The sequence below is a fragment of the Synchiropus splendidus genome, chromosome 1 (genome assembly GCF_027744825.2).
Source record: "Synchiropus splendidus isolate RoL2022-P1 chromosome 1, RoL_Sspl_1.0, whole genome shotgun sequence".
NCBI lineage: Eukaryota > Metazoa > Chordata > Actinopteri > Syngnathiformes > Callionymidae > Synchiropus > Synchiropus splendidus.
Window position 1 is genome coordinate 5,603,138 of NC_071334.1, and position 20,768 is coordinate 5,623,905.

General features: G+C 46.0%; 1 protein-coding gene across 2 annotated transcripts in view; it reads left to right on the forward strand.

Annotated features, from left to right (window-relative positions):
* adamts17 (ADAM metallopeptidase with thrombospondin type 1 motif, 17) overlaps positions 1-20,768 on the forward strand; it is a 91,369-nt gene that overhangs the window by 57,848 nt on the left and 12,753 nt on the right. Inside the window, exons 9-19 of one of the 2 annotated variants that reach the window (XM_053879560.1) lie at positions 1,807-1,947; positions 5,372-5,522; positions 8,679-8,780; positions 8,867-9,012; positions 9,487-9,656; positions 9,746-9,873; positions 11,683-11,803; positions 13,240-13,314; positions 17,004-17,084; positions 18,172-18,329; positions 20,536-20,695. In XM_053879560.1, coding sequence (XP_053735535.1) covers positions 1,807-1,947; positions 5,372-5,522; positions 8,679-8,780; positions 8,867-9,012; positions 9,487-9,656; positions 9,746-9,873; positions 11,683-11,803; positions 13,240-13,314; positions 17,004-17,084; positions 18,172-18,329; positions 20,536-20,695 — 1,433 coding nt within the window. The remainder of the gene's footprint in view (positions 1-1,806; positions 1,948-5,371; positions 5,523-8,678; positions 8,781-8,866; positions 9,013-9,486; positions 9,657-9,745; positions 9,874-11,682; positions 11,804-13,239; positions 13,315-17,003; positions 17,085-18,171; positions 18,330-20,535; positions 20,696-20,768) is intronic. The other variant, XM_053879568.1, reaches the window with a different exon arrangement.

Sequence of the window (20,768 nt, forward strand, 5' to 3'; positions counted from 1 at the left end):
TTTTGATAAACACAGCTCCTCCTCTGCACCGCTTCCGAACTGGAAATTGGGGGTAAGGTGGAGTGGGGTACTTATCCCTTTTAGTTTCACCCTTTCTTTATATGCAGTGTGAGAATCTTGCGTTTCAAAAAGCAGAGTGGAGATCTTGACAAACTCCTGTTGCACGTTTGTGTATAAGCTGAAGGGTCAGTGGACCTCACAGTATGCGACAGTCACGTCAAAAGTAAGCAGCAGAGTTGATGTTGCTGGGGATCTTTTTTGGCACCTTCTTGTTACAGTGCCACCTGCAGTTTCGGAATGTCCAGGCAGCGGATATACACAGATTGGCAATGTTTTCTGTGATAGCACATGTGTGTGTGGAAAGTCTAAACAATAGAAGAAAACGTAACAGAGCCTTTAAAAGGGGGGGAAACAAAGCTCAAGTTGATACTACATTTGAAGCCCCTTGAACGATGATGTTTGCAGATGACATTGTGATCTGTGGTGAGAGCAGGGAGCCAGTGGAAGATCAGCTAGAGAGGTGGAGGTTTGCCTTAGAAAGGAGAGGAATGAAGGTTAGCCGCAGTAAGAGGGAATCCATGTGTGTGAATGAGAGGGAGCCAAGTGGACAGGTGAAGTTACAGGATGCAGAGATAAAGAAGGTGGAGGGTTTGAAGTACTGAGGCTCAACTGTCCAGGGCCATGGAGAGTGTGAGGAAGAGGTGAAGAAGCGGGTGCAGGCAGGATGGAATCATTGGAGAAAAGTGTCAGGTGTGATGTGTGACAAAAGGCTGTCGGCAAGGATGAAAGGGAAAGTGTCCAAAAGGGTGGTGAGGCCAGCAATGTTGGATGGTTTGGAAACAGTGGCACTGAGGAAAAGACAGGAGGCAGAGCTGGAGGTAGCAGAGATGAAGATGCTGAGCTTCTCTCTGGGAGTGAGCAGGATGATGATAGGATCAGAGGAACAGCACATGTGCTCAGGTGTTTAGGAGACCAAGTCAGAGAGGCTGGATGGAGATGGTTTGGACATGTACAGAGGAGAGAGAGAGCCAGTACACTGGTAGATGAAGATGTTGAGGTTGGAACTGCCAGGCAGAAGGTGAAGAGGAAGGCCACAGAGGAGAGTGATGGAGGTGGTGAAGGAGGACATGAGGTTTGGAGGTTTGAGAGAAGAGGAAGCAGAGGACAGGGGGAGATGGAGGAGGATGATCCGCTGTGGCCACCACTGAAGGGAGAAGAGAGAAAGAAGAAGAAGAAGATATTTTATCTCAATGTCCAATGTAGTTTGGAGGGAGGATCAAGATTTTTTTCCCATTGAATTTCATTGAAAGACCTTCAACTGTATTTTTAAATCCCTGAAAGATGAGGAGTTGTGTTTTGGTTCTGAAGGAAAGGGACAGTTTTTTTGTCTTTCCAAAAGACCCCCATACGAAGGCTCAGTGGATTTGTTTGTTTAGAGGACATGCAGCAGCAGTGTCTGACCATGTACCTGTGCAGTCGATGAGCTCCCACTCTTACTCATCCATCAAGTCCACCACAGTGCTGGTATTGTCCATTGTGCCTGTGAACTGTTTGAGTGCCCAATTGCTGGTATTAATTGTGGCTGGCAGATTTTCAAGACTTAAATGGAACCATGTTTCATGGAGAGGACGCAGTTTTCCTAAACCTTGTCTGTTACTCAATGCTTTCCAGACGCAGGATTCGTCTTTTTCAGGTTACAGTTTGATCGTGCAGATTTAAGGCCTTTTTTTTTGCTTCCCTCAGCTGACAGCTACTTTTCTGCACTGTTTTCAAGTTTCATTGAACATGTTTTCTCTCTCTCTCCAGCATGGGAATGAGCCACGATGACGACCATGCTACCTGCACCGGCCACTCCCACATCATGTCCGGTGAGTGGGTGAAGGGAAGAAACCCCAGCGACCTCTCCTGGTCGTCCTGCAGTCGCGATGATTTGGAGAACTTCCTCAGGTGAGACGTCAGTCGTCGCTGCAGGTTTACTTCTGCTTCCTTCAGTGGAAGTCAGTGAAGTCAGCAGAGGACAGAGGAGTGGAGAGAATCAGGTCCTGTCGACTGCTGAAAATCTGTTTAACTGGAAAAACACTCAGAAGGCGCAGACATCTGCCTAACTGCTCATGTACCCGAACATTGGGATTCTGTTGACATTACTAGTTCATCTGTTATTTGATACGTTCCAGACCTCATCTGGACTCAACACACAGTAAGGCAAGCAAGAAGCAGTCTTCCAAAATGCTACCACAATTTTTCAATGATCTCCCATTATTTAATTGAATTCATTTAATCTTTTTTGAGTTGTTTTTGCTTTTGACAGAAAAAGACATCACAAAACATTATGGCACAAAGCTAAAAAATTATATTTTGCTTAAAATATGAGTGACCGTTATTTTAGAATATAAACGGTTATTGTATAATTAAAATATATTGTAATTTCCAGACTATCAGATGCTACTACTGTGGCCAATATATGAATTTTTATCCTGGTCACATCAAACCCATGACATCACATGTGTTTTATTGACCTTAAAGCGCTCAAAATGCGCTGTTTTCGCCCATGTGTCCTCAGCTCCGCCCACAGAGCCGATCTCCTGGAGGAGACTAGAAGCAGCAGCTGAGACCGGCTGTGGTGTTGGAACTTGGGACACATTTTGAGCGCTTTAATGTCAATAAAAGATGTGAGGAGTTGATGATTCCAGTTCAGAACATTGGCCAGTTGGTTTCATGAGTCAGTCTCCATGCTGGAGCCCGTTTTCCAAACTAGTTTAGAAGTGATCCTCAGGCATTTTTAAGCCTTTCTACGGTGCAGACAGCACCACTGCACCTACGGCTTATGTAGGAACGAGATTTGTTTTCCTTCTTAAATTTAGTGGTCGGGGCTAATATTCACGTGCCTATAGTCCAGAATTTACAGTATATAAATATATTAAAATGCTCATCAAACATAACTTCATAAAATGTAAATTTTGAATGTAGACATCAAACGTTGTTCACTGTCACTGTATGACATGAGCCTGAACATCACGGTCTCTTGTTTTAAGAGGACGTAAATAAAGGACGTAAGACAATGGCGTTTCCAGACAAACTTTGCTGTTTGACCTGACAAACATCGCTTCACATGTTCAGACAGACACAATAAACTTTTCTGACAAGGTTAATGGAATATTTGCAAACTGTGTCAGTCCGGATGAAAACTTTCTGAAAGCATTTTGTTTAGGGGAAGAACACATTGATATACACATCTATGATTGTTTATTTTGCTCTCTGACATTTTTCTGATTCTGAAATCGGATGATTTCATGACAACGCTGAAGCAGCTGTAGACAACTCAGAGGCTTGTTGCTGCTGTGCTGGAGGTAACTCATCGGTCCCCATCATCAACAACAGGCTTTAACTTGGCCTCCCTGTCTTTGTCTTGCTCGCCTGTTTCCCCCCTCTGCTCTGGCACCGCCCTCCGTATCCTGCGAGCCATTGGACGTCCTCCGTGTCCTTTGTGTCGAGCACCTGATGCCAAGCCAATGGAAAATCTAACTCAGTCATGCTCTGCTCAGCCAAAGACGCCTTCTGGATCTGATTGAGTTCTAGAGTGCTGCAGCGCACGCACAGATAAAGCCGTGTGTGATCATGAGTCTGTGTTTCTGCTGCTCAGAGTTGGGTTGGTTGCAGAGCATTCTTGACTCCCGTCGCCTCACACTGACTCATGTTTTGGCCCGTTCATCACGGGACTCCTTACTGCAGCTACCCCCCTGCCCCCTGTTCACAGGCGTTGCTTTAAGTTACTGTCTTGTATGGAAGACTGTTTGGTCCTACATTCAACAACAATCTCAGCTATACAAGTACAACCTTTTCATTCCTTTCAAATTCAACATTCAACATTATCCAACTCACCCATTACAGGAGAAATAAATGTTAGAACTAGTGATGGTGGATGAGGTTTCATGACACAGAGTTGAAGGGTAGATGAGGTTTCATGACACAGTGTTAGAAGGTTGGTGAGGTTTCATGACACAGAGTTGAAGGGTAGATGAGGTTTCATAACACAGTGTTGAAGGGTAGATGAGTTTTCATGACACAGTGTTGAAGGGTAGATGAGGTTTCGTGACACAGATTTGAAGGGTAGATGAGGTTTCGTGACACAGTGTTGAAAGGTTGGTGAGGTTTCATGACACAGAGTTGAAGGGTAGATGACGTTTCATGACATCTACGTTTCAGTGTTGAAAGGTTGGTGAGGCTTCATGACACAGTATTGACGGGTAGATGAGGTTTCATGACACAGTGTTAAACGGTAGGTGAGGTTTCATGACACAGTATTGAAAGGTTGGTGAGGTTTCATGACACAGAGTTGAAGGGTTGGTGAGGTTTCATGACACAGAGTTGAAGGGTAAATGAGGTTTCATGACACAGTGTTGAAAGGTTGGTGAGGTTTCATGACACAGAGTTGAAGGGTAGATGACGTTTCATGACACAGTGTTGAAAGGTTGGTGAGGTTTCATGACACAGAGTTGAAGGGTAGATGACGTTTCATGACATCTACGTTTCAGTGTTGAAAGGTTGGTGAGGCTTCATGACACAGTATTGAAGGGTAGATGAGGTTTCATGACACAGTGTTAAACGGTAGGTGAGGTTTCATGACACAGTATTGAAGGGTAGATGAGGTTTCATGACACTGTTGAAGGGTAGATGAGGTTTCATGACACAGTATTGAAGGGTAGATGAGGTTTCATGACAGTGTTGAAAGGTTGGTGAGGTTTCATGACAGTATTGAAGGGTAGATGAGGTTTCATGACACAGTGTTGAAGGGCAGATGGGATTTCATGAAGCAAAATGTTTGGAATTGAACAGCTCATTCAATGAAACCTCGCATCATTTCTAAACCAAGGGCACCATCTAGTGAACACTGTTTCATCCGTCTTCCAGTACTGTTTCATGATACGTCATCGACCCATCGCGACTGAACGTCAAAAATACTGTAGCTATTGTGGTTATGAACTATCCTTGACCACAGCTGAGAAGCTGCCTCTGCTGGGTCATACGCCATTGAACAAACACAATGCTTCTCCCACATGTAAGACACCAACCACCTTTGGAATGAATAAAATAAATGTATGTATGGTGACAGTAAACAGAGAGACATTACGTGTTGGTGATGTCCTACAGTGGGAGGTGATGAGGCTGAGCTTGACAGCACTCTGAGTTGTTCTCTGTTGCTGATGCTGTCTTTTATCTAAGGCTGTTTTATTTTAGACCCTTGGGACGATGTATAGCCAGAGAGCGCTGCTGTAGAAAATAACATGCATCAGACGCTTGAAGCTTTTTCTCGTCTTGCACTGATCAATCTTGGCCACATTTCCCAGCTCTTTATTGTGCGTCTGTCAAACAGGACAAAAGGCAGTGTCTGCCTGCTGCACACAGACCCCCGGAGCCGGTACCAGGTCCGCCTTCCTCCCAAGCTGCCCGGCATGCACTACAGCGTGGACGAGCAGTGCCAGATTCTCTTTGGAACCAATGCCACCTTCTGCAATGACATGGAGGTACAGCACTGTCACCTTTGCTCTGAGGGGAGGCGGGCACAGCGGGTGTGAGGGGTGGAGGGTGGGGCGAGGTTTTATTCCAACCAGTCTAGAACAGATGGCTGAGAACCAGTCTGACTGTGATCAGTCGCTTGCCAGTCTGGCGTCAAACGGTGAGTGTCAAACCGTACGAGGAACCAGCTGAAAGAATACATCGACTGTACTCTAGTCTTCAGAGTAGAAAGCAGCATTAAAAACTCCCGGCAAATTTCTCTACTTTTCTCGTCCAGGTGACTACGCTGTGTCCCTGATACATTGGTTGGTCAAGAAACGTTGAAATCCTGAGCACAGATCCTCTCTGATCAAACCTTGCGTTGTAAAAAAATAAAAGCTGAAAACATCTATTTATACTATATATATATATGTATATGTATATATACTCTGCATGATGTTTTCTCATTATGTGGGTCATTTCCAGCTTAGCGTTTCCATGCCTTTGGTAACACCCGAAACGACGGCAAAGCCTCCTCAACAAAGATGGAGCTGGTGAGATCTACGTTTGTTTAGGCCCGTGTGTTGTAGAGCGGGCTGTGTGGTGACGTCAGGACTCCGATGGAAGTTTACTAAATGGTGAACAGTCACCAGATTTTATTTTTCATTTTCCAAAATCGATTTTGAATGGATTATGAATTGCAGCAAATACAAGATGCAGTTGTGGCAAGTGCCTGACGTCAGTACGTAAGTTGTTCGGTTATATCAATCCAACATTAGTGGAAGTGTGGATCAGTGTGGCGGTTGTTGGGTTGGAGTTGGCGTATCATGTAGCTAAGGAAGGTCACAGGAGGCTGTTTATGTCTTCGCATGATATCAGAGAGGAGAAGGGAAGAAGGCCAACACGAATGAGCCAAAGTCCCCAGGGGACATCGCTTTCCGTTACAAGCTCCGACTTGGGAAAAATAGGAAAAATAAACACAATTTTCCAAAAGTGGAAAATGCTGACAGATAAACAGACTCAATATTAAATTGCAATAAAAGCAAGTGCTGGATCCCTGAGGACGGAGGACTGTGAGTAAACATGTCCTCCACAAACGTGGCCATATTTGGTGCGTCTGCAACTCACTTTTTAAATCCCTTTCATCCCATTTGATTGTTTAATTTTCACTTTTTCCAACCACACAAAGCTCCAAAATTGTCTTTAAATGTGGCGGCGGTGAAATGGCTCTTCGCTCCATTAAACCTCATCGTAACAATTTATTATGAAAGGAATAAATGAAGTCGATCTTTATGAGCCTTTGTAACCGCAGCGTCATTGTGAGTTCTCTTTACTTTTTCACCATTCAAACAATTGCAATTGAATGCGGTCGTAAATCAAAATGGAAGCAAGATCGGCTCCCTCACTGTCAGATTTGGCTCCGAAGAGAGCGAGCGCCTCGTGAGCCTTCTCTTTTCCTAACTGGCTCCACATGTTTGCAGCAGTGTTTTGTCTATTTAAAATCTGTCACCGTGCTCGGGGTGAACCTCACTCGAACCCCTTGCTGACATCACCACATGTAGTTTGACATGCCGGACTGATTTGTTATTTTTAAGCACCAAAAAAAAAAGTAACAAACTCTTGGATTCCGAGTCCCATCGTGGAGGCTGGGTCGGGTGGATGAGGGAGGCAGGTTGGGGCAGATCTGGATCAGGATGTTCCCTCCAGGCCTGAGCTGCTGCAGACTCCCCTGACATCACCTGGGAAGTGATTGAGTGCACTTGGCTTTAAGGGCTTCAAATGTTATGAGAAGGAATCGACTTGCGTTTAATGACTTAGGAGGTTGCCATGACAGCGCCACAAACACGAGCTGTTGGTTTTACGGCGCTTTGATTCAGTCGTATAGATCAGCCAACTGTCATGGGAATGATTTTCAGATGAAGACCCTTTAATGAAAGCGTCTTCAAAGAGCCCTCAGTCGCTGGCTGTAATTTCCGGAGCGCACCTGAGTATAAGCCTTAAGAAGACAGTAGGTTTTGCCATGAAAGTTGCCATCATATATGTGAAACCACTTGCTGGGAAATATGTTTGTTTGCGTCCGCCTCGTATCATGTTCGGGTGACGGCACTAGATTCTTATCCATAGGGCTGAGGCCCACGGTTTGGCCGTGAGCGCCTCCTAGAGGGCCGCTAAAAGAATTTAGTTTGACACCTCTTGCTCCAGACGCTCAGTTTCAATACATTTGCCACATAAGGGGGCAGTTGTGTGTCATTGAATTGACTTGACAGCTACACCTTTGTGATAGTTTGACGTTCTTGAAAAGAAAAAATGTGATGGCGTCCCAGACATAGAACACTATTCATGACAGCACCCGTTGAAGTTTTTAAAATTAGAAAATTTGATGGCGACATTTTTATTTACATTTTACTTTTGTCTTCCTCAGTTTATATTTTGAAAAAATAAATAAATAAATAAAATATATATATATATATATATATATATATATATATATATATATATATATATATATATATATATATATATATATATATATATATATATATATATATTTCATAGACATTGATTATTTTGTTCAATGTTTCAATGTGTACAGTTTTTTCAAATTTCTTTTTCTTCAAAATATCTGTGGGACGATCGAGAGGTTTCACAAGGTTTTGGTTTGTTCTCGTGTAAGTAGATTAAATATGGTTATTGGTCACAAATGAAATCCAGAGTCATGAATCAGTTCTATTCCTGGAATGATCCCCGGGCCCATTTGGTCTGGAAGAATTGGGCCCCAAGATCCAAAAGGTTAAGAACCCCTGCACGAGTGAGTTCTGCTGTTTAGGTCCGTCGATTATACATTTATGTCTTCGGATGTTCAGCACTGGAATCACGCCAGACTCTCGGCCTTTGGCAGCCGTATTTGTTGGCAAATTGACTTCATCTCAACAAGGTGGGAGTGAACATGATGACGCATGAATTTCGGTTTGGTGTAGGTCCTGGTTACGGTGAGCCATTTGTTTGGGATGGTTAGGTTTAGAGGGAGAGGCTGGGGAAAGCATGCAGGTCAAGGGAAACAAAAAACATGATACGTGCATGCGTGTCTTTCCACTCTGGCATATCTTGAGTTGAGCTCTTCATTCCACATTTTTGGGGGAACCTTAACGTTTAGAAATGTGTGTGTGTTTGTGGGTGTATTGCAGCACCTGATGTGCGCTGGTTTGTGGTGTTTGGTGGAGGGAGATGAGTCCTGCAAAACCAAGCTGGATCCTCCTCTGGATGGAACTGAGTGTGGAGCAGACAAGGTAGGAAGGGCCCCAGTTGGATCCAAGTGCCGATGGTTTAATATGACCTTAGTGTCTGTCTCTTTGTGTGTGTGTGTGTGTGTCAGTGGTGCCGGGCGGGAGAGTGTGTGAGCAAGACTCCCATCCCTCAGCATGTGGACGGAGACTGGAGTTCCTGGAGTCCGTGGAGCATGTGCAGCCGGACTTGTGGGACTGGAGTCCAGTTCAGACAAAGGAAATGTGACAACCCACCGTAAGTTTGTCCTTCGTTTTTGAAACATTGAAAATGTGGTGGCTAAGTTAGAGACGGGTCGATGAGGCTTCATGAAACAGTATCACAGGGTGGATGAAACAGCGTCCTAGTTTCCATAGGCCACTAGATGGCGCTCTTGGTTCAGAAATGATCTGAGGTTTCACTGAATCAGTTGTTCAAGTCCAAACATTTTACCGCAGACAGCGCCATCTGGTGGCCTCTGAGAATCAGGACACTGTTTCATGAAACCTCAGCTACTCACCACTCATGAAAGTGGTTTGTACACATCCAAAGATTGTAGAGCAGAGAGTGACATCTAGTGCATTAAATATGCATATATTAAATATATATGACGGCGGTGACCCTTTTATTTGGATGGGGCGTATTGGTGAACGAAAAAGTCATACAAAAGAAGTTTTCTGCTTTGAAATTCTGCAGTGTAAAGGTTTGTTTCTGGTGTGTGTTGGTTTCCAGGCCAAGTCCCGGAGGTCGGCACTGCCCGAAGGCCAGCGTGGAGCACAAGGCCTGTGAAGGTACCCCTTGCCCCAAGGGGGCACCGAGCTTCAGAGACCTTCAGTGTTTGTCCTACGACCGCCACGCGAGCAAGAAGAAGGGCACCATGTTGACGGCCATTATCAATGAGGGTGAGGAGACAGGTGTTTTGATTTAGCCTTTGCTGGCTCAGTGATGGTTCATCAACTAGCCTGGGGCTCCTCCCGCCGTGTGTGTGCAGAGAAGCCGTGCGTGCTGTTCTGCAGCCCGATGGGTCGGGATGTGCCGGTCCTGATGGCTGAGAGGGTGATGGATGGGACCCCCTGCGGCCCGTTCGAGGCTGACCTGTGCGTCAATGGACGCTGTCAGGTAGGAGCTCCATACACCTGATACCATGTTCCACATGCAGAGAAGTTCACTGTGTCGCTGATGTCAGTGTGAAATAACTGGGAGTGCTGTCCTTTTTTGTCCATTTTGCTGAAACACAAGTCAATAGGTTCCGCCTGAATTCCGACTTTCACCTGCTCCAACTGCTGGCTGGCATTGTCATTATGTCCGAGGCAAGAAAATAAGAGCGATAGATAGAGAAGGAGCTGCTATGAGTGGATGTTGATTTAAGCCTATGTATGTGCAAGAAGAAGTATTGTGGCATGTGAGCTGAGGAGAGAGAGAAACAGTGGGGCAGGAAGACGGAATATATTTGGTTAGCAATGAAAATAGCGGGGTGGAAGTGGAGCAGAGCTCCACGCAAACCCTGAATCAGCAAACTAAAGACGATGTCATGATATATGTGTGTGTGTGTGTGAGTGTGTGTGCGCGTGCGTGCGCGTCTCTGCCGGTCCTTGTGCGTGTGATGTTTGTTCAGAAACGTATTGTTCTTCAGAGACCAGTAAATCTGAGCCTCTGGCAGGTTGCTGATTCAGAGTAGCAGCACTGGGGTGGGAGGAGAGTCATTTTGACTCAAGGACACACACACACCTGAACGCACAAACCTCTTCATCATCTTTTGGCGTTTCCCATCTGGGACAAATCCTCCCCCACCATGTTTCCAAAAAAAAACAACAAAAAATGGGTCTTCAACTTGTCATTTTATCAATAAAATAAAGATTATTATAAGTAAAACGGAGTATATTGAATAGGAAGTTGAGAAAGTCAGGACTCTTCCAGATGCAGCACATTATACAAGGCAACAATGTGGCCAAAGCATCTCTGATGAATGAGAGGGGTGAGGTCCATCTGAGGGACAGAAGGTTGGAGTTTCATGAAACTCAAGGACACTAGCTCGGATATAAACGTCAGGAAACACCGAAGCACTTCCTCCCTTATGTTTAGGCTTCTATGACTGCTGCGATTCAGAATCACTTTTAAAGGTAAAAACTGATTCTTATTGAGAGAAATCTGCTGGAACGCTCACACGTACAGAAAATACCCAAACAAGCAGCCGCCCCAGTCGGGTCCGTCTCCGCTTAAAGCTCGAGTTTGGCATCATTGCGGGTTTAAAAAAAAAATGCCCTGAAACATCAAACTGGTTGCAAGGCACAAAATGTGCAAGCAATGTAAAACTCACTTCGGCAACAGACCTAAAGAGTGGTGGCCAGTAGAGGCACTTTCCTCAGGGTTTAAACAGCAACATGTGTCTTTCTTAAAGAGGCACTTTTGCTTACTTACTCAGGCAGTATGTTATTTTGATATTTATGTAACAGTTGCAACAATTCCATCTCAGCATGGAGTCATGTTTAAAGCACAATGAACATGAAAAAACACGTAAATGTGTGTCATTCTGTCTTGCAAAGTAGATTGGAGTAGATTGTGAACAGAAATCAGTGATCTCGATTTTAAATTGAATCGAATCGTGAGAGAGTTAAAGATTCACTCCCCGAGATTTTAACGTCCGGACGTTACTGCAGTGACTGAACTCCCAAATCATTTTACAACTGTACAATTCTACGTGACAACTCCTCCTGCTTGGGCGCCAACATGTCGCTGGTGTCCACATGGCTACATAAAAAAGGCGGCTAAGAAACAGTGCAGCTCACGTGTGTATGTCTTTCACGACACTGTTCGCTCTCACTGCTGGTGTTGAGTCTGTGGCCACAGCTACAGAAGCCTGACTCAAATGGATCAACAGATGTTTATAATTTTGACAGAGGTCTGTGAAAATGTGTCTCTTTCACGTAGAAAATCGGCTGTGATGGCATCATCGGCTCGTCTGCCAAGGAGGACCACTGTGGCGTTTGCAATGGAGACGGACGATCCTGCAAGATCGTGAGGGGCGACTTCAATCACACCAAAGGAATGGGTGAGTGTCTTTTACCGTCTCGTGCAGTGGGACCTTATCCTGAACCTGGAAGGGCTCTGGCTAAGTTAGCATAGGTTTTAAACCAGCAGGTTCTTCCTCCTGATCTGTCATATATTCACCCTAGTCCTGTGGCCTGTGGCGTCCCATGTTGACAGTATAGTCTGTGTGTGTTGTGACGGCGGGTGGGCGCGTGTATGCTGTGGGTAAATTGTGGTTTTGGGAGACAGTGCCCGAGTGGTCGGAATATTTGTAGCTTCCTGGCAGCTACGTGGAGCGAAGAAGGTTCAGTGTTGTGGATATCAACATCTGATGCTGTTGCTGTTCCAGAGAACAGATTTAAGAGGGGGAGCAGTTTTTGTCAAGAAAGCGCTGTGTGAGGGGGAAACCGTGAACAAGTAAATAACACATACAAAACATCAACATGTAATGTGAGATGTAATACTGATCGAACACACATTTCATCACATAAAAAATAGCTTTCGCCTTGACTGTATCGAGAGGCATCATGAAACATTGTAGCATTGCAGGGTTGATGAAACAGTACCGTTCCAGATTTTTAGGACAAGTCAATTGGAATAAATAAAGAGGTACCACTGGAATGAGAAGCATGAATAAAATGCTAAAACTTGACTGAAATGCATTGAGTTTTTTTTTGAGCATTTAGGCTAACGTTAGCATCCTCTAACACATCTATCACCGCAACATAGGCTCCGCCCATTTCTTCTCCGTTGGTTCACCAAACCAAGTGAGATGATCAGCGCCGATGCAAGACGTTGCAGAAACGTTGTCTCCAACACTGGATATGCAGGAAACAAGACACAGCACGGCAGCCAATGACACGCTGTCTTTACGCGTGACGTCATGAAGTGTGGTCATAGTGGAGTGCTAGTGTTAAGTGCTAGTGTTAGGGGGAGAGATGGGACACAGCCTAAAACTAGACGAAATTGTTGTGTTGTGTTTGAGTCGACTAAAACATGACTAACAAAAATGATATGTGAGTGATTGAATGTGACTAAGAATCGGTTCAATGGCACAAGACTGAGACCAGATTGATAAATGCATGGCTCTATGACTTGTGCATTCTCCTGAAAAACAGGGCGACCTGCAGCAAGGAGCAATGCCGAGGCGACAACATTGATCCCCATTGCAACACGCTAAAGGCCTTATTCAGGGTCAACATTGGACGCAAAGACTGCAGGACCAGTGTTGATATATGACAGCTGAGGTGTGAGAGCAGTGTGTTGTTGTTACACGTCAATAACCACATATTCAGAGTTTGCGAACAAGAGCATTGTTTTTATCTTTTCCTCTGTGGTGAGCAGCTGTCTACTACACACTTATTGTTGTCCAAAATGTGAGAGGCCCATGTTTGCGTCGCCGACATGAGCACCTCCCTCAGCAGATGTGACATGCCTCCCACTTGTCTTGTTCTCCAGTCACCGCTAGGCAGTGTAAGCGAGTGTCTACCTGTGTGATCGCTAAACCCAGAGCCGTCCCCAAGTGTTTCTCATGTAAGACGCATGTGAGTGTGTGTGTGTGTGTGTTTCCTGCACTGCCTGGAGTGTTGCACCGTAGGTAGACGACGGGCGCAGTCATCTGTGGGCTCCACCCAGCCATGTGACCAGTCAGACCTAAACAAGAAAAGACAGAAGAGGATAATGAACAGTTACGTAAGCGGCTGTTTCACCTGAGCCCCTCCGAGCCGCGGATACATTCCTCTTATCCCAGCAGCTACTAGATGGGAGGATCATTGTGGCGCGATGAGAAGCAGCTGTTTGCAGTAAAACATCCCCCTTGACATTGACCGTATCAACAGCTGCACTTTAGATGGCGGCTTCAAATAAGCTGTGAACCCAGGTGAGCCCACGGACGTCTGCGTCTGAGCGTATGTGGTCGGCGGAAGAGGATGGTGGAGGGTGGGGTCGGTGGAAAACAGCTGGCTGCCGTGGTTTGGAGGAAGGTGTGTTGGCGGACGTGTCGTCGTGTGTGTCGGAAAAACCTGCACATGTTGCACAGTGGATGTGGATTTCCAACATTTTGTCAGTGGCCTCAAATGGAACCAATGTATTTATTAATCAGGTCAGCATCAGCAGTTTTCATGACAAAAAAATGAATTTATTACTGTTTTATTTCTGATTTGAGATGATGATGATCGTGGACCCATGTGCTCAATCTCAGAAGGTTTCAACAACTAGCAGAACCGGAGGAAATTCTGGCTTCTGAAATGAGATGCAAAGATACGTTTGCACCACAAACTGATTTGGAAATCCATGTTTCAAGGTGATGAAGGTTAAACATACAATTGGCGCACGTAACGTAAATCCTGGACTATAGAGTGCACCAGAATATTTGCCCCGCCTACTGAGATTAAGAAGGAAAACGGATCTTGTTCCTACATAAGCTGCAGTGGTCTATAAGCTGCAGGTGCAGTGGTGCTGTCTGCACCGTAGAAAGGCTTAAAAATGCAGGAGGATCACTTCTAAACTAGTTTGGAAAACGGGCTCCAGCATGGAGACTGACTCATGAAACAAACTGGCCAATGTTCTGAACTGGAATCATCAACTCCTCACATCTTTTATTGACATTAAAGCGCTCAAAATGTGTCCCAAGTTCCGACACCACAGCTGGTCTCAGCCGCTGCTTCTGGTCTCCGCTCCTCCAGGAGATCGGCTCTGTGGGCGGAGCTGCGGACACGTAGGACAAAACAGCGCATTTTGAGCGCTTTAAGGTCAATAAAACGCCTGTGATGTCATGGGTTTGATGTGAAGAGGCTCAATATTTTGGCAGCATGAGGCTCTTTAGCCTGGAAAAATCCATATATTAGCCACGTCGCTGTATAAGCTGGAGGGTTCAGACCGCGAGAAAAAAGTAGCAGTTGTTGAGGACCATCCTCAACAATCTGCAGGTTCAGTAATGAACTCGTGCACGAAGGTGTCACATGATTTACATGGTTGACCTATTGTCTAGAGCCGTCCCAGCCAAGAAAAGGATACACTTCGAAACACTTTCAGCACAGATCAAGTCATGCTGCGCTGCACCGTTCCTGAAAATCTCCAAACATGAATGAAGCGCTTCCTTTTGGGCTCATCGGACAAAATGTTGGATGGTGTCTCGTCTTGTGTGTGTTCACGGTCGACTCCAAACTGCCACATTTTGTCAAACCGTTTGTCGGCTTGTTTACGTTGCAGCCCTGGTGATGTGTTGGTAAGTATGAAATTTCACTTCTACGGTGTTGCAAATTAACAGTAGTGGAGTGTTTGCTGTGTTCAGGACACTGATCCCTATAGGCCAGAGAGAGTGACTGCTGAGTCTTTTCCATTACTGCATCCATTACTTATAGTGATCCTCCGATTCACTAACAGGATTGTTGCTGTCAGTTCTTAGTACTACGAGTCATTGTCACCTCAGAACTGAACTGATGACGGAGCTCCGCCATGGCTGTAACAGACTGTGATCTTTCACAGCCAAAACTAAACATGAAAGACTGTTGTCATGTTTATTTTACAATACAGTGCGTCTTGACTGAGCCACGCTGCTCTCACAACACGTTAAACACAGTGAGAGAGATTACTGAGGATCGAGAAGGTTTTAGTCAGTGAAGTCCAGATCCAGACGTCAGAAATGATCAATGAATAGTCTGGTGATCTTCAGTAACTTGGGGGAAATCAGCATCTTTCCTCTTCGCTGTCCTCCTCATGCAGACAGCTGCTCTGCAGCCACATCACAGCAGTGAAAGCAGTTACTGCACAGCATTATTCATTTGAGCAAATCTGTCTGTCAGTAAAATCAGGTGTTTATCAGCCTAATAAAGGTGAAAACACGTGAGATATCAAACACCCGCACACAGCTGCACTGTGCTCCCGTTCCCCAGCACCATTTTCCTGCCGCTCCCAGATGCACAGTTCAGACGCGCTTGTGTTCACATCTCAGACGCACTTTGTCTCGAGACAAGAGCGTGCAGTGCGAAAGTGCCATCAAATTCACACAGGTGAATAAAGTTCAAAGAGTGAGCTGCATTGTATTTCTTGAAATGGAGTTGTGTGGAATTTGACTTGTGGCCACCAATGTGACTGAAGTGGCGCAAAGACGCTGAGCTGTCTTCGCTCACTGTGTTGCTGTAGGAGAACACAGCACTCTACCATGCCTCTGCCTTGTTCTATTGTGTCCCATGAGATGATGGTGGTTGGCTACGAGTCCACTGGTAGAAGGTCTGTCCTTGATCATCGGTGCCACAGCGGATGGGCTTTTCCTCAAATATCTAGGAGAGTAGCCGCTCCGTTTGAGGTTTCACAGTTTCTCCTGTCTGTCAAATCCCATTTGTTACTAGGCAGTGAGCACCTTGGTTGCTAATCCGCCGGCAAAGCAGAACTGGCATATTTCTTCCCTGCAGGCTCCAGCGGGAATGTTTGGGCTCAACATAGAACCGTCTCTTTTTGCTGTGATATACAGGATTTCTGAGACTGAAACAATGTTTGGCTTTAACACAACCCCATGTCTGGGAGGCCCTGAGGCAGGGGCGGCACACTGAATCCCAGCAGGGCCATGTGGGTGCAGGTTTTTGTTCCTGCCCTGCGAGGACATATTGGCTAACCAATCAGGTGTCAGCTGACTGACAATCAACAGCCTTCACACACCTGATTGGTTGTAGTGTGTGTTCCTGATCGGTTGGACGGAAAACCTGCACCGGCAGTGTCCTTTTGGGATTTGAAGTAGAAATTCCGGCCTCAAGGCAGCACAGAACCAGGCCACTCAGGACCTTTTCCCTGAAGCGCGATGCTCATGAGTCTGTCAGTGTCAACACCCTGGTGCGGCTCAGCCCATCGCAGATTGGCCGGTCTGGCAGCAAATGTGACGTCGGATCCCGAGACCCTCCCAGGCCAGTGAAGAGATCTCATCCCTCCATCTGGTCCTGGGTCAACCCCTGGGTCTCCTCCCAGCTGGCCGTGCCTGAAACACCTCCAAAGGGGGCCTCCTCATGAGATGCCCCAACCACCTCCACTGACTCCTCTCAACGCGGAGAAGCAGAAGCTCTACTCCGAGTCTCACCCGAGTGTTAGAACTCCTCAGTCTATCTCTAAGGAGACGCCTGCCACCAGTCGGAGGAAGCTCATTTCAGCCACTTATATCTAATTCACATGCTCCATCTGTTCACCCAGGTCTGGATCTGTTTTCACATCACGTGTTTTCGTCTCCCTGCCAGGTTACATCGAGGCGCTGGTCATCCCTGCAGGAGCCCGGAGGATCAAAGTCGTGGAGAGTAAACCGTCACATAGCTTCCTGGGTAAACTGTTTTGTCTGCGTACCTCCATGCTCCGCATGAGCCCTGATGCAAATGTGTTCTCTTCACAAAGCACCGTTTCTCCTGTTCCTTCACTTTGTTTAATGTGATGCACTGAATCAATAACGCCATGAAAGAGGTGAGGGCCAAGTCAGTCCAGCCAAAAAAAAAAGGCTTTTCTTCATTCCAGAAAATAAAGGACAAAGGCGTCTTTTCTGCCGCAACAAACAGTTCGTGTGAATGCAAGCTTCGTAGCCCAAAGCTGGAAACCATGGCCAAGATCTCGATGTACTCTCAGCACACTGCTTGATGCTGGGGGAGATAAAGCAATATTTTGGAGGACTAATATTCTCATTAAAATAAGGTCATAAAAAAGATACAGAGGAACTGAAGCCCCGGGCCGCCTCACACAGTCTCTCTTTAATTAAGCCCTTTTTTTTTTCATTGTAATTTGAGTTGCAGAGGGCCGACAACATTGTGAGTGATCTTGAGGAAGAAGGTGGGGCTGTCCACATCAGTTTCTTTAAATAAAATACTGCCTTCAGTCCCAGAAGGGCGTCAGCCCCATGAAAATGATCGTGGTCCACAGCCATGGCTTCAGAAATATGCTCTAAAGTGTGTCAGGTGAAACCTCACACAAGAGCAAAGAGTGGACATGGTTAGTGGTGGGTAGATGAGGCTTCGTGACACAGTATTGAAGACTTGTGGTTTCATGAAACAAAGTCCTGATTTTCAAACAAAAATTACGACACTGTGCCGTCAAACCTGCAACACTGTTTCATGATACCTCATCTACCCATCACTGGACATGGTGGTCTTAGTGTGTGTTTTTAACTGAAAAGAAATCACGAAAGAGACATCGTAACGACAGTGGCATCACTGACTGGTCCAGGTTTGGGCCCACGCTGAAGCCCAATTTACTCGTGCACCTCAATTCAAAATAGATTAACATGAATCATTGTTTATAAACTTGAAAGCCCTTCCTACTCTTCTGAGTCTTCTATTAGCCTGCAACGTGAACCCAACTCATTCGCGAGCCTCTAAATGTCTGTGGTTGCGCTGGTCAATGAGGTGTTTTTCATTTCTGTAGCTCTGAAAGACACCAGCAGGAGATCCATCAACAGTGACTGGAAAATTGAGCTTCCAGGAGAGTTTCAGCTGGCGGGCACGACGGTGCGCTACGTGAGGCGAGGACTGTGGGAGAAGATTTCCGCCAAGGGTCCCACCCAGTCCCCCTTACACCTGATGGTAAATGACTGATACTGAACTTTCAGAATGGTTTTGTGACCAAGACAGAGGAATATACCAGAGGATTCATCCCTCTGTCGTTGAGTCAGATGATGCGTTCCAATCCCCACTGCTACTGTGTGCTATTGAGCTGGTCTGTAGCACCTGCCTGTCTCAAGATTAAGCCTGTGTCCCATTCTTCACCCTGACACGCCCAGTGTTCGCCTGCGTGTTCACGTGTCAGTGTAGTGTGTCCCACTCCTCCTCAGACCGAGGGCACTCGCCGTTCACCACTTGAAATGATCCCTTCAAACCCAGGGAGCTCCGGAGCTGACTTGAAACCAAGTGGGAAGATGAAGTGTGGAGAGATTTCCAGGAGACCAAAGGACTTTATGTCAAAACAATGTTGGACAGGACAACAGGGACATGTTAGTAGCCAGGACCACTCTTCCCTTTGTTGACTTTCTCTGGTGTCACACGTTAGCGAGCCAAATGGTCGACCGTGTCCCACAACATGAACAATACAACATGGATGTACAACAGTGTGTTTTTATTTCTTCTGAACAAACAACAGTGGGCTAGCATCCAGGCTAACGTTAGCATCCTCTAACACATCTATCACCGCAACATAGGCTCCGCCCATTTCCTCTCCGTTGGTTCACCAAACCAAGTGAGATGATCAGCGCCGATGCAAGAGGTTGCAGAAACGTTGGAGCTGTCATTTCCAAAACGTTGTCTCCAACACTGGATATGCAGGAAACAAAACACAGCACGGCAGCCAATGACACGCTGTCTTTACGTGTGACGTCGTGAAGTGTGTTCCAATTCTGAGGGACGTCACTCACTTCACTTGGTCGTCGGCGGGCGCTTCATAGTGGAGGGAGCTCAGAAGCAAGTGCTGGTGTTAAGTGCTAGTGTTAGGGGAGACAAGGGTCACAGCCAAAACCCTGCAAGTCCTTCTGTCCAAGCTATACCGTCAATTCGTCTGTATTTCTTCAAGGTTCCCCAAAGTTTACGGATGCGGACCAAACGGAAACCATGGGGGACAAACTCTTGCTGTTACTACCCAATATGTAGCTATAATGAGACACAAAGAAGACGGGTGCAATTCTGTATGTAAAGGGACCATTAATGTTCCTTTATGTATGGAGAGATTTGGGATTTCCTCGGGCAGCTTAGGTGGACAGGGTCAACCTTCCTCACTGTTCTCAACCAAGTCTGAAGCTTCTGAGACAAGGATTTGGTTCTCAGAAGACATGTCGGATCTCTTTCACTCTGAAACTGCCACAGTTCAGACAGTGTACACGCACATGATGCTGCTCCCTCTTTCTCCTGCGTGCATGTCAGCGGTCCATGTGTTCCGTAGTTTGGGTTCCAACTGACTCACCACACAATGAAGGGTTAGGTATTAATTCACTCATTGTTATTGGACCGACAGTCTGGCTGTTCGAGTTGTACTCCAGCAGAGTCCAAATCTCTCCTGTGGGCCAAATTCATTCTGCCTGTACCGAACATGCCACGGATCTTCTCGCTCTGCTGCACTTCAGATATGCCAGAGACAGTGAACGTATGGATGTTGGACGCTACAAATACGAACCCTTGATCTTTCAACCCCAGCAAGATTAATGTTTGGATTCAATATCTGCACTTTATGAAAACACACACACACACAGAGTTGCCTCGTGCAGACATGCTTGAACACTTGATTAGAGGATTGGGCATAGTTGCGAGGCAGCAGTCTGGACCCGGTTCAAGTCCAATTCATTTGCTGGAGCGATGTCATAGCACTGACGTGGACTCAGTGGAAGTCAGAGAGTCAGGGTTCCTCACTGAACCTTGCACTGTGCAGCTTGTCTGGATGTGTTGAACTCTTTGTTTTTAACTGTAACAGGAGTAAACAGGGGGCTGGGTTCACTGCGTCCATCATTTCGACATTTTTCTTTTTAAATCAAGCAGTCGTTCAGAATCTGCCGACCTTCTGTAAATGAGAGGAAAACTTCAGATTGCAGCTGGTAAAGCGTGACTGTGGTACTGCGAAGGCTAGGCTACTATCAAGCGAAGATGTGCGAGTCGACTTATCCTCTTTTGATCAATAGGAATGGTAGAATCATGACCACAAAGACGCCAATAGAAACGACGACTGGCACCATGTACTGCGCCAGTATTTGCACTATATGATGTATGTGTTGTGAGCAAGCTTCTGATCTCACGAGGCTTTGTTCTCCAGGTGCTGCTCTTTCATGACCAGAGTTACGGGATCCACTACGAGTACACGGTCACCCTGAACGTGTCGCAGGAGCGGAGCAGCGAGGAACAGAGGGATGCGGAGCATCTCTACATCTGGACTCACAGCAGCTGGCAGGACTGCACAGTCCAGTGTGGAGGAGGTAAAGACTTTTATTTATTTGCCACAGATGCTGGTATGTATATTTGCCAATACCACTGCTTGATACTTTCAAG